The sequence below is a fragment of the Serinus canaria genome, chromosome 9 (genome assembly GCF_022539315.1).
Source record: "Serinus canaria isolate serCan28SL12 chromosome 9, serCan2020, whole genome shotgun sequence".
NCBI classification, from domain to species: domain Eukaryota; kingdom Metazoa; phylum Chordata; class Aves; order Passeriformes; family Fringillidae; genus Serinus; species Serinus canaria.
The window spans coordinates 5,508,795-5,522,292 of NC_066323.1; the positions used below are offsets into that span (position 1 = coordinate 5,508,795).

Here is a 13,498-nt window from a genome sequence, read left to right on the forward strand (position 1 = left end):
TTGAGGTTTAAAAAATATTATATTTGCATGAGAGGCTGTAAATGTAATAACCCCATGTGATGCATTTCCTGCATTCTTTTGTGATTATCTGCTGCTGGTTACTGTTGGGAGCATCGTGTTAGACAAGGGAACACTTTGATCTGATGCAGCTTTACAAAATATGAGCAGTCATTGCAACTCACAGGATCTGAGAGCAACTACTCAGCTGAAAAATTGATCTGTAAAAATTCCAAAATGGCATTTGTGGTTAGCTCTTATCTAAAAAGTTGCTTTAGGAACAGTTTTGGTGAACTGGAAGAAAACAGTGGAAATTTCCAGTCAAAATATGGGAATAAGGCACTTAAACATCTAACTCTGCAAAACTGGAATTCAGATTATTTTTTCTTAGTAGGCCAGGAAGTGTAGGCAGTTCCCCATGCTCAGTACAGGTGGTAAATCTGAAAAGAAGAAAACTAACCAAACCAACCACACTTGAAGTTTTACGTATTTGTGGGGAATTTTTGTCCCTGTAGATCTTTCAGATTGAATCTGTAGAATCCTTCTGCAATTCCAAATTTTTTTCTTGGGGTTTTATAGCAATTTAATAGGATTATCTGAGAAGTAATTGTGTTATACAGTTCAATTATTCCATCTCTTGGATGTTAGAGTGACCTGTTGTAATTTTTCAGTATCTGTTGAGTGGTGTTTCAGTGTCCCAGCTGGCTTATTTGCAATACCTTCTTCACTCCTTTGGCAAGCTGTGTCAAAAAGTGCTGTTGTAGCAAATGACTTTCCATTAAGGCACGGCAGGTCTGTGTTCCCCATGGTTACCAAATTGAAAATGAAATTTGTATATTTTGTGTGTTTGTTCATTTATCTTTTATAATCCTCTGGTAAAGAATAGTCTTTTGATGCTGCAGAGGCTGCAGAACCCCTGGCATTATTACAGATGTATCTTTAACATATTTAAAATTATTCTTCTAGTTTAAGGACTTTGAATCTTCAGCAGTGGTGATCTTTTCATCACATCAAAGTGGGAAATCTCTACCTTATTCAAGTGAAGTAGGGTGGACTTTCTGGGTTTTAAGTGCAATTTTGCCTGTTTTTTCTGAGTTCAGGAACTGAGCCTTTTGAGATGGAGGAGAATGCTCAAGAACTGAGTTTATGTCCTGTTCTGATGTACATTAGTTCCATCCTGATCTGTATTAGAAAGTGAAAGGTCAGGAATTTATGAAAACCTCTGAGAGCATCCTATAAAGGCACAGGAGTGTCCAGACTGGCATTGTCACATTTATTAGTGCTGGTTCTGACTAGAGACCAGATCTTCACTCTGTGGTGGCTCCACTTCACTGGATTATGTAAATGTACAGCAACAGAGATGTGCCCATAAACTTTGTTGTTATTCCCATTGAATATCCCCTGAAAAAATGCCTGAATAAAGTATCTTTTTAATGTGACCAAGGGGAGTCAAAACATTTGGCTGAAGTTATCGGAGGCAGTGCTGTAAATGGAAATTGGCAATTGCATTTGTATTGGTTCCTTCTGAGCATGCAGCTGCTTGGGGAGCTGAGAGCATCCTCACCCTGAGGGGTTCTTCCTCTCCACTGCTGGGAGTCCCTGAGCCCTGCAAGTTCTAGGAAGTAAATAATCTGAGCATTTGTAAAGGACTGTGAAGTGCATGTGAAGTGTTGGTATTCTTCCAGGCTGAACTGCCAGCCTTGACAATTTTATGAGTTTGACTGGGTTTAGGAAATACTGGTTTTGCTTATTTTACTTGTTATGCAATTAATATGTTAAAAAAATAATGAGTTCAATTACCTCTGACCAGTTTAAGTTCATGCAGTCAGCATCAAAGGCAAATGCAAGTCAGCTATTTGAATAAGTCTGGGAAGATAAAATCTTTCTGGTGTTGTTCATAAGATTTATCAAAGTAGTCTAATATGTGCTGATTTATTGTAAAATAATGTATGCTCATAATTTGCAATTTGATTTTAACATGCTATAAAGACATTATGGAGTAAATAGTGAGTGGGATCATTTCTGTAACTTAATCAGAAATGTTCTCACAAAAGTTTCAAAGACATGTTGATTTAATTATGGAGTGGAAAGTTACTTCTATTAGTAAGGGAGCAATTTGCTTATTGTATTTTCCTCTTTCAATGCTTAATTCCTTTCATTGTGACTGAATACTTCTGGTTACAATGTGCCATAACCCTATTGGCCTGGGATAAGTTTCTTTAATTATTTATTCTATTAATGTCTCTATCACCTGAGGGAAATGCAGATATTCCATTAATTATTGTGTTAATCAAACAACTTTCTATATTTCTGCACTGCCCAAGTTTATGTCATTACATTAGCTGGCACAGGAGATGAAATTGGAAACCTGTAATATACTGCAGATTGGATTAAGTCATCTATGTGGTGTAGACTGCTTGAAGACTTATTTTAGATAATTTAAAAACATTAAATCTGCAAGACTGTTATTGTTCCTGACAGGATTCCTGAAGTCCCAACATAAGGCCAGTGTTGTTGTTGTAAAGATTTTGAACTTTGTGAACAGCCTGTCTGGAGCAATGCAGCCTGGGATACAACATATTGGTTGGAACAAATATATTTTATAAAAAACAAATTTATACAAAAATATGTCTGTTTAAAAAAAACCCTTTTGCATGCTGGAATAATCATACTGCCCATGTAATATGATGATGGGCATTTAGGCATTTCAATGGAATATGTAATTTTTGAGCCCTTTTTAGGTGTAATAGGTGTTGTAATTTTACTTTCTGCCCTTCTAAGGCCTTGCTGTTGTCTAGGCAGTAAATGTTCATTTTCCAAATGTTCAACCACAAGGTTGGTGGAGAAGGGAGCCCTTGTGCTTGACTTCCATCACAAGCTTTGCTTGCTGGGGCTCTCCTGGGGCAGTGCAAACCCCTCTGGAAGTACCTTTAGCCAGGAGCTTCCCACCTGCAGCACTGCAGCTGGTTTTGGATATTGCAGGGGCACCTGGAAAGCACCTGGTGGGATTCTCAGATACCTACTGCTTGCTTAGAAATACTATACATTATTCAAGTGTTTATTTTTGATGTGTGCAAGACAGCCAGGTGTTTTTTGAAGTTCTGTTGAGAACCTTAAAGCAGTTAGGCTTAGTGGCCTTGTTGTGAAGAGAAGGTTGTGGCCAAGACTTTCAGGCAGTGTCAGTATCTCTGTGCTTGGAAATCATACATCTGTGGTACTTCATCTTCTTTTCAGTCCTGAGAGCTTCATACACACACAAAAAAACCCACACACAACAAAAAACCCCAGCTTCACGGAGTTCAGCAAATATTCCATAAGCTTTTTGTGCTGCATGTGGGTAGTGCTTTTTATTTGAGCAATAAATTGTATTTCTGTCCCTATTTGCTTACATGGCTGCTTGTCTGCATAAGTAGGGGAAACCTTCTGTTGCTCCTTCAGCAAGGCTATCCTCTGAAGTTATCATAGCAGTAATTTCAGCATCTGGAATCCTTTGGCATGTGCTGGGGAGGAGGGTGATCCTTTGGTGCCTTCATCCTGTGGCCACTGTGCCAGCCAATATTGAAAGTGATGCCAGCCCAGACCAACCTGAGTTCTCACTGACCCATCAGTGGATACTGCCAAAATAATTCCCATGTTTGCCTCTTAGGCTGGCCTAGCTGGTTGCTCAGCTAATCCTTCAGTGCAGGTAGGAAATATGAAGAATCTGCTGACAGTGAGCACATCATCTGGGGGAACAGTTCCATTCTGCTTTTAGTAAATTTGCTTTCCTTGATGAATTTAAGCCAAACATGTAATTATAACTATTAGAACTAATTTTCAGCATCATGCCTTCCTTGAGATGTTCCTTCAGATTGGCTTCTTAATGTTTAAAGATTGGTTAAATTTATGTTCTTTTAGAAATTTGATAAGCAAATGATGTGTGAATTTTCAAACAGTTACTGTGATAATTTCTGTAGGATTCTTTATTTAATTTGGGTATGTTTCCTATACATGCAATTTTTTCTTATTTTTATTTCTCAAAAAAGAGTTGCCTTTGTCTCTTCTTGGTAAGAAAATATTTGAAAAAAAAAAGAAAGTTGTATGGTTTTTTTGCACGTTTGATGATAGATTTTTACTAAAGCCATGTGCTGATGCATACTGAGGTACAAGAGTCCTGATGGGAAATAAACTAAACCCATGTCTACTTGTGTGTGGTTTTTTTCAGAGATTTGTTAGAGTTGCCCAGAGAAGATGATGATGCAGACCTTGCAGTGGAAATCCTGGGTCAGTGGCGTTCCCAAGGCCTGGAAGATGTCCGGCTGGTGAATTACTCCGTTCTGCTTGACCTGCCAGGCCCTGCTTCAAACACAGTAACTCTGCCAAACAGCGGGGAATGCTTTTATCCAAGTGGACAAGAGTGCAGCACAGACCCCAGAACACTTCACAGCCAAGACCTGCTGTACTCCTATGCAGCTTATTCTGCCAAAGGAACTCTTGAGGTAACGTGGCCATTTGTCTCTGTCACTTGTGGTGAAATAGTCAGGAAAGAACAGCTTTTACTGAGCCTAACTGGAACATTACACATAGAATCACAGGATTATTTAGGTAGAAAAAGACCTCTAAGATCATCAAATCAAATTGAAAATATGCTGAAATGCCCAGCCTTAAAATAAGCATATTTATGTGAATTATGATGTGGCCAATCATACTTAATTAACCTTATAACCTCATATATATGAATACTTCATAGGAAATAGATATCATATACACTCACATATATCTATGTGTATCTAATTACATAATGTCTATAATTTTTTTGTTAAGTATCTACTTATGAATTGGCATATTTTGCTTGTGTGTAAAAATCTGGAAGCTGTGTCTAGAGTTTCACTTCATCCTTGCTGATGTATGAGTGTTACTGGTTTGAGGGATGCTTGTAGGAAGGATGAGGCTGGTGGGAGTGCTGTGCTAATACCTGAAGCCTCTGAATTATGGTTGTGGATCTCACATAGTTTCTTCTGTGACAATTCAGCTGACACATCTGCTCTGTTTCCTCTTGAAAATACCGATTTGTAGTTTTATCTTACTGCAGTTACTCTAGGAAGTTTTGTCAGCAAAAAGATTCTGCCTATTTGGATTTGTTACTTGCCAAGAGAAATAAGATCTTGGATTATCTTGTTTTTTCCTGTGTACTGTCTTCACTGTCTGTTTTCCTTGAGCTTCTGACTAAATATTTTGAGAGTGCACAAAGGGGCCATCATTTCTGTTTACCCTCCTAGCTGAGATAGTGTAAATCTTAAAAAGTATTTCTGAAATACAAAAATGGCAATTTTACTGCTAATTGCATTATTGTCATCTTCCTCCTTTCAAAATATCGTATTATTCCGCTGATGCTGGTTTCTGTCTTATTTAAAAGACATGTTTGTTCATGGCTTAGAACACTTAACAGATTATAAAGGAACAGATTGTGAACATCTTAATATTTAAACATACCTACTCTCCATGCTGAGTCTTGTCAGCCTCATTCTGGGGCTCTGTCCATTTCCAATTTGTTGCTGAGAAGCAAAATGAAGTAGGCAAGAAGAGGTCCTAACTTGCATTACATGCTTTAACTTTTCCATGTAATAATGAATGTGGTTGCCTTCTCATATCACTTAAAGACTCCATATTTAATATTATTTTCTCGTTGTAACTTAGTAAAAGTACCGGTAATCAGAGAGAGGAATGGTTGTGACCTTTGAGGTTTTATTTCATGAATGTCAATGTGGTGCTAACAAATTCATCAGATTGAAGGAAATCCAATGTTCCGGGAAAAGCCACTGCTGTTATTCCCAGCAGCACAGGTTCCACTCTCCATTATGTTCCAGGGCAGTTTTCTCTTATGACTTCAGCAGAAATGAGGACCACACACACCATCCTCATCAAAAGGGCTGGACCTTGGCTTTGGCAAAACTCCAGCTTTGCACTGGAGCCAAAGAATGACTCTCTGCATGATTTTACAGTCAGTTCTTTGAGATACCTCAGCACCCTTATAAAACTTGAGATGTGCTCTTCTCTTCTTCAAAAAATCTACCTGAAATGTCCTTAGATCTAGAGTTTTTCCCTAAAAGGGAAATGTTCCTATTTGTTTAGGCTACAGGTAAGTTAGTACAGATCTAACCTTCCTGACTTTCAGTCCTACACACTAATTTCTACTATTTGAACTAATGGAAGTAGAAGAACTTTAAATGAGAAGTAGCAGGTGGTGGCTGTTGCTGGGCTCAGCCATCAGAAAGTGACTTGATTGCTTGCAGTGGAACTACAAGTCGTGTATTTTGGATATCCTGCAGTGGTTTGTGATTGCAAAATCACGAGGGTTTTCCTGTGAACAGGTATTTTTATAACAGCTACTCATAACCTGAATAATTTTCTTTCAAATGTGGCACATCCTTAGCAGAAAATTCCTATTATGTGTCACTTAATCAGGCTGAATTGCTAATACTGCCTCGATGCTGCTGCTTCATTGTATCTCATTTGTCTGTTTGGTTTGCTAGAAGTTGAAGCAAATAAAACCATTAAGCTATTGCAGTCTGGCTACCAGCAGAGCTACAGCTCCACTTTGATGTTGACAAGGTTATTTGTAGAACAGCAAGACTCATTTTCTTTGACCACCTGTCATGTCCATTCATCATACGGCCATTGTATATGAGCCATCCAATTTGTGCTTTCTGGTAACAGTCTAAACAGCATTTGTGAGTAAAAATGTGAGCATTTGTGATCTGAAATCTACTTCAAAAACCTACTTAGTGCCATTGTGATGGATGGTGCACTTTGCTAGTTCTCTATATTTCATTGGGCTGTGAAAAGGTGACAGTGTTTACCCATCATGGTGACAGGCAGGGCAGCTTACAGTTCTGGAGAGGGCTGTCGAGTCAGTTTTGAAATAGATCTTGCAGCAGTTATGTAAATAATATATTGTAGGCTAGGTCAGCCTAAGGAAAGAATGACATACCTGAAATATATTTTTATTAAAACTTAAATATCAGCCACCTTTTATAGAGCTTAAACCTTTTGTCTGCTTGATAAAAACAGGAAAGCTGCTCTGGCCAGCAGAGTGCACATATAAATGGAAATTACATTGCTTCAAATTTATGCATTAAAGCAAAATGCATTGTCAGACGGTATCCAGCCAGTCTCCAAGTGAGGGTGGTGTGGTGAATCCGAATGTGCTGCTCCTGCCTCCTGCAGCTTTGGGATCCAGGAGCTGGAGGGGTGCTCTGTCCCTGGGGAGTGGAGGGGGCTGAGATAACATCACCAGGAGCTGATGAGAGAGAGCTGTGAACCCCCAAAAGCTGGTGCCCCCCTTCAGTTCCACTCTGTTAAAGGGTGTCCCATGTGTGACAGGGGTGTGGTGATCCCTGAGTGCACCAAAGGAGAGGCAGGGGTATACTTGGGGCACTGGAATGTTGGTTTCAGTCAGTTCTGCTGAGTGCAGCAGCTTCTGGAACAAACACATGTGGGCACACAATGTTTGTCTGCTCCCTCCACTGTTTTTAGCAACTGGAAATAGTCCTAGCAGGTGTAATGGTCAGTGTGTGGGAATAACGTTCAAGGACAGCCTAATTAAAGCAAAATGTAACTGGTATTTGCTTTGTATTCATGCATTTTCTGAAATTATGTTTGTGTGACCTGAAGTTTTCCTCACTTTCCTTTTACCTTCAATTTATTCACTCTTTACTTTATGGAAGTGTTAAGAACTTTTGGCAATCCTAAATCTGCTTTCATGCTTTGAGCTGAGGTACTTGGTGTCCTCTGTTATACAGCATTGTCTCATGATTCACTACTCTGCCTCTTTTGGAGTAATGCACCAATTCCTGTTGGTTCCTTGCTTCTCATCTCTTCTGGTTTGGGGTTTGCTTCTACCCTCATGGATGTTCTCAGCAAGCCCAGCAAACATCCTGCTTCTGTCCAGGACCTTTCATACACCGAAAGGACTGTTCAGGAGCAGGAGAGGGTGCAAGAGTAGGAGTACTGGCATGTTGTTGAAATGCAGATGTACATGCAGACAGGGATTATTTGGGGTTATGGACAGAAATGAACTGCCTCATCTCTGATGCAGTTCTCCCAACACCTGACTCTGTCTGTTTTGTGTTTTGGCCATTGCTCTGTCCCTGTCCCCTGACTGCTTTGACTCCTCTGTTGTGTCTCCTCACTTCCCTGCCATCATGCCCATTCCCAGTTCCTACTGATTTCTCTGTTGCAGCATCTGCTGATCTGAGGCATTTATGCCCAATCAGCCAGGGGTATCTTTGATGAGTTTTGGAGGGGCTGCAGGGAGCAGACGAGTGGGAATGCTGCCTGCCTGCCTCTACCCACACCGTGCAGAAGAGATTCTCAGCATCTGCTGGTCACGTCTCAGTCTGCTCCGGTTCGTTTGTTTTGGTGACATTTTCTCAGCTAAATGAGAACCCACTGCAGAGATTAATGCAACCTGAAGCAATCTGGGATGTACAAGCCCATCTGTTAAGCTCACTCAGTCATCTTCCCATCATTCTTCAATCTTGGCAAGAGGGGAATAAGGGAAGCAGGACTCAGATTTGGCTGTTAGATCCTCTTTCACAAGGAAGGGAGTTTGCCCACTTCTTATCCACTATCCCATTTTCTTATGGCTGTCTTTAGATGCCTCCTTTCCCCATCCACCCCCTTTTTTCCCAGGTTCTTTGCAGGAAGATGGGAGTCTTCCTCTCCTCTACTGCCCATTCCTCTAACCTTTCCCACTCCTGCCAGGAGTGTGTCCTGAAGTCCCCACTTGTGTGTCCTACAGTCCCCTCCCCTCCCTGCTCAGGTTTACACCCCAGTACTGGCAGCTCTCTATTTCCAGCTCTGCACCAAAAGGTCTGGAGTTCCTCTGGTGGAGACAGTGCATCAGAAGTCCTTGACCCCAAAGCTTGCTTTCATTTGATTCGGTTTCATTGTGCTGGAAATGTGATTAGTGCACCCTTATTATCTTTTCTCTTCCCTCCAGCTAATCAGTGGTAATTTCCTTAACAATATTTCAGAATTAAGATTGGTGTCAGCGGGTTGGTTTTAGAAAATTTTAAAATCTTCCCAGGTTATTTTTGTCCCCAGGCAGAATTTCTAAATGAGCCTTCTGCAGCATGCTCACTAGCACATCTTGAATTCCAAAGGCAGAGAGTGTGTTTAATTTAGATTAAATAATCACAGCATCTCTTCCTAAGTCTTTCAGTCATTTTTGATGGCACATTGGTGCAAAATACCAAGCTAGAGGGAATCTTGATACATGTGTGCATTTAATTCTTTTAGGCATGCCAAATTTAGTTCATTATTATCTTTATGTTATTAACATTTTTAAAGATTTCTTCTCTGAAGAGACATGCACTAGCTAAAATGAGTCCCTAGCAACTGAAATCAGTTTTGCAGATGGTTAGGGCTATAGGTTGAATAACACATAGATACAAATGAGAAGAATCATGTGATTTTTTTTTGGTAACATTTAGAAGTTTTAGTGCAGCTTTATTTATCTTTTATTTATAGAAGAGTTTCTCCGAAACCTCTTCCACAAATAATCATAATTTAGACCACTGCTCTGCATACCAAGTAGGCACAGCAATTTTCCAAGACAATCTCACTAAGAATATGGATTTTAGAATAGACTTGACCTTTAAGCAGAAAACAACATTCAACATTAACTACAGCATAGCTGCCACTCCATTATAATTACATATAGAAAGCTGTGAAATGCAATGTGAAGGTTCTATAATTTAAAATTGCAGGCGAGGGCTCCAAAAGCGATCACTGAAGAGATGTCCTGCAGAACATCCTGTCAGTTTTCTGGCATATATCACATAACCATTAATAAATAAAGTTGTACAGTTCCCTAAAAATAATGGTAGTTCATCGTGCTCAAAGCCCATATTAATATTGCTGGGAGATTTTTGTGTCATTGAAGGCAGGGTTTCAAAGATGCAAATGCTGCTGCTGCAGAGCCTTTTGCTGTTTTATAATTGCAAGTCAATGCTGTCCTGATGTTTTACTAATAATATGTTAGTAATGGCATTTTAGTAATCATACCATTAATAATAAATGAGATTTTTTAAATGATAAAAAAGCAAAAGGTGAGGCATCTTGGTATCTCGAGACATAACAGATCACTGAGCACTTCCATGCCACTGCACAGAATCAGCTGAAGGCATTTCTTAGTAAAGCCTCTGTGCAGTATTAGAGAGGGAGCAATGTTGAACCATAACAATTATTTATATTCCAACTGCATGGTAAAAACTAACGGGTGCAAACCCTGAGGGCTTGGGAAGAGTATTTGGTGCCTGTTTTAGGTTTTAGTGCAAGCAGAATTCCTGTTGAAATAAATGAGAATTACATCATTTCTAAGCAGAGTTAATTTTGTCTGTTAGCAGTCAGGGGGAGAGGATAGCAGTGAAATTTGTGCAATTGCATGGGTCTCCAAGGAGGATTTTTCTCTTTAGTCTTTATGGTATAATCAGGGCACTGAGTTGCCATCACCTCTGCAGTTCAGTGGATAGCTGGCTTGGTGCCCACCCAGTCAGGCTTCTTTCCACCCCCACTCATGTTTATTAATTGTGTTTCATTCAAGCCTCAATACAAATGATACAAATGTACTCAGGTCAAGTGGAAACCTTTCTGCCAAACCCCAAAACATGTTCTTCTTACATAGTGCCATCTCTTCTCTTTGTAACTTCTTAGTAAGTGTGAACCTCCCAATAACATACCTGTGCTTTCTTCTCTGTTTAAGTTTGTAAAGGCAAAATTCTACTCAGAGGAGGAGTTTTCAAGTAAAAAGCTTCTTGTGCTCTGAGCTCTTGGGATTGGGTTTTAGGGATCTTCTTCCTTTATGTTTCTCCAATATTCTGGATGTTTAAAACTGCCTCAAAGGAATACTGCTTACGCTGAAAAAAAAAATCAAAAATTTCCTTCAACAGAGGGACTATTGCATAAATATCAGCTTTAAAAAAATTGCTACTATGAGAAAAAAATCATAAGAAACAACTATAACTGATATAAGAACAAGAACAAAATATTTTTGTATTTATATAATACTCAATCCTTTTCCCTAAAATGACTTGCATAACTTTATTGTTTAAAAAAATGTAGTTTCATGCATGAACAATAAAGAACTGCTTAAAATGCTGCTCAGTTCTCTGGTAGTTATGAGTGACTGTAAAATACAATATTGATTAAACTATTGCTGCTTCTCAATTTTTTTAAGTTAGTTTTTCAGGAAGAGAAGCAAGTCCTAAAATCTCTTCAGGAACATTAGCAATAGAAAAGCATCTGTAGTTGAAGGCAGATTCCATTTTACTGAGCATGAACATTGTGTGTCTGGGAGCATGGGCACAGGGCTCTGGCCCTGGCAGTCTCTGCCATTAGGCACCCATGACAATTGGGTGACAATTGCTGTAGTAAAATAGTTTTTTAAAAGGCAAAAAATCACTCTTCCTCCATACTTACTTGATTATTTTTTAAATTGGAGGAAAAAAAAATTAAATATGGTGGTGGCTTTTGAATTAGAGCTGGCAGCTGAAAATAATCAGCAGCAGTTATTTTAATTTTTAGTGCAGTCTGATAAATCTTACCAGTTGAAGCCTCAGCAGTGTTTTATCTTAGGAGTTCTCTCTCCCTCCAGAATTACTACAACAGTCAGCATTGGACAAAATTTTGTCAAAATCTTAAAACTTTCTTCTACTGTAGTAATATGAGTTCATTGGATGCTCTTCTGTGGGAGCCTCGATCTCATTTTGTAAAAATATTTTGAAATGAAAGTAGCACTGAAAATCCAAAACAAATCTGAAGATTGCTTATCTCTGTGGTAGGATGTGGTGATATAAAGTCCAGATATCTTCTAAGATCAGCACATGAAAGAGTGGAAATAAGTTCTCACTTAAAAAAACCAAATATAAGGATCCTTGAGAGGTTTTAAATGTAACCTAAACTAAGGATAAAGCCATCATAAGAATAATTTGGTGAGAACTGCAGTGTGTCTGACTTCTTTGTTAAAAAACTTTGGTATTAAAGAGCAAAGGATGTACCTCTCTGGAGAGTGCTTTGAGAAATGCTCTAAATCTGGACACAGCCTTGGTGGTAGAAAAGACCAAAAAAAGAAAATCCTTTGAAGCAAATGACTTTTGAAACCTTTCAGAGCAGGATGGAGGGGGGGAAAAAAAAAAAGTGCTGCTGTGATGCAGCTGGTTGAAATATATATATAAGAACTGAATTCTTAAAAATGTGTAGAGAATTAAAAGGTGAAAAAAATAAAAAAGACCCAGGCAGTAGCCATTGGCAAGTGTAGGTTTGGTATCCAGGTGCTGTTGGCAGAAGTGCATTGACTGTGTATGGAAACTGTAAAAATGCCAGAGCCTCTTCACTGGCTGGACTAAAATGTCCTGAGAAAAAGCTTTTGTTTAGAATTCCCTTTTAAATCTGTTTGGAAATACAGCATTTAAGCCTCCACCTACCAACTGCAATCCCAGGAGAGAAGTATCTCTTTTAAAATAAATAAATAAAAAATACTGCAAAGTAAATAAAGCTGAAAATGCATTGGTCTTCTCTCTTAGACATCCTTAGGTTTTTATTCTGTCTGATGTGCTGTCTCTCCCACTAAATATAAATAAATCTCATGTCTAACCTCATGAAATGAATATTAGTTACAGTGTTTATCTCATTAATTTAGAGGCCCTTAATGTGAATTAATTCTGAGCTCTCTGAGTTTTATTCTCACAATTATTTCTGGTGTTCCTGAGCTCTGCAGTTCAAAGGGAAGGTGGTGCCTCATCAATCACCAGGTTGTGACTGGCCCAAGAGCAGGTGTGTGTGAGAAAGAAGGTGCTTCAAGGAATTTATCTTCCTTCCCCTGAATTATGTGACCATCTAGAGTTAGCCCTGTCTGCTGCAGGATTCACTGCCTCACTCTGGTGCCCTGAAGGGGCAGAAGGGTGAATCAGGATGGAAGAACACTGGCACTGGCTACAGCTAAGGGAGAGAAAAGCTGCTAAATATGCAAGAAAGCTCCTGCTGCCTTCTCATCCAAGAGGGATGTATCTCCTGCTGCAGGTCACTGCTTGCCAGGCACAGTCTTGACCTGGGGGATATTTTAGGGAATTAATTCGTAGGAAAATTCTAGTAATTTTACATTTCTGGAAAAAGAATTAATGCATCAGTTTTCTAACAAAACATTTTCTTCAGGAAAATTTTTACCACTAAATCTCATATGTCTTGAGGCTAAAGTAGAACATTACAATCATGTAAAGTCACAAACTAAACTCTAGGATGAGAAGTTGTATCAGTATGGGCAGTGTTAGGCTCAGGATTTTGAGGATAATATCGACTCTGAATGGAGATGTTTCCCTGATGATCTTGCTGCTGCTGTAGGGTGTCTCTGTCTGAAGCAAGCTTCCACAACTGTTCCATTTTCTCTGCAGACTCTGTAGATAAATTGTTGACAATGTTCATGGAGTAGATACCAAAAATGTAGAGCCAATTGCAGAAAGAT

General features: G+C 39.1%; 1 protein-coding gene across 7 annotated transcripts in view; it reads left to right on the plus strand.

Annotated features, from left to right (window-relative positions):
- The window catches only part of NAALADL2 (N-acetylated alpha-linked acidic dipeptidase like 2), a 400,239-nt gene that overhangs the window by 219,330 nt on the left and 167,411 nt on the right, over positions 1-13,498 (plus strand). For all 7 annotated transcript variants that reach the window (XM_018912780.3, XM_018912779.3, XM_050978009.1 and 4 more), the window contains one exon: positions 4,202-4,475. In XM_018912780.3, coding sequence (XP_018768325.1) covers positions 4,202-4,475 — 274 coding nt within the window. The remainder of the gene's footprint in view (positions 1-4,201; positions 4,476-13,498) is intronic.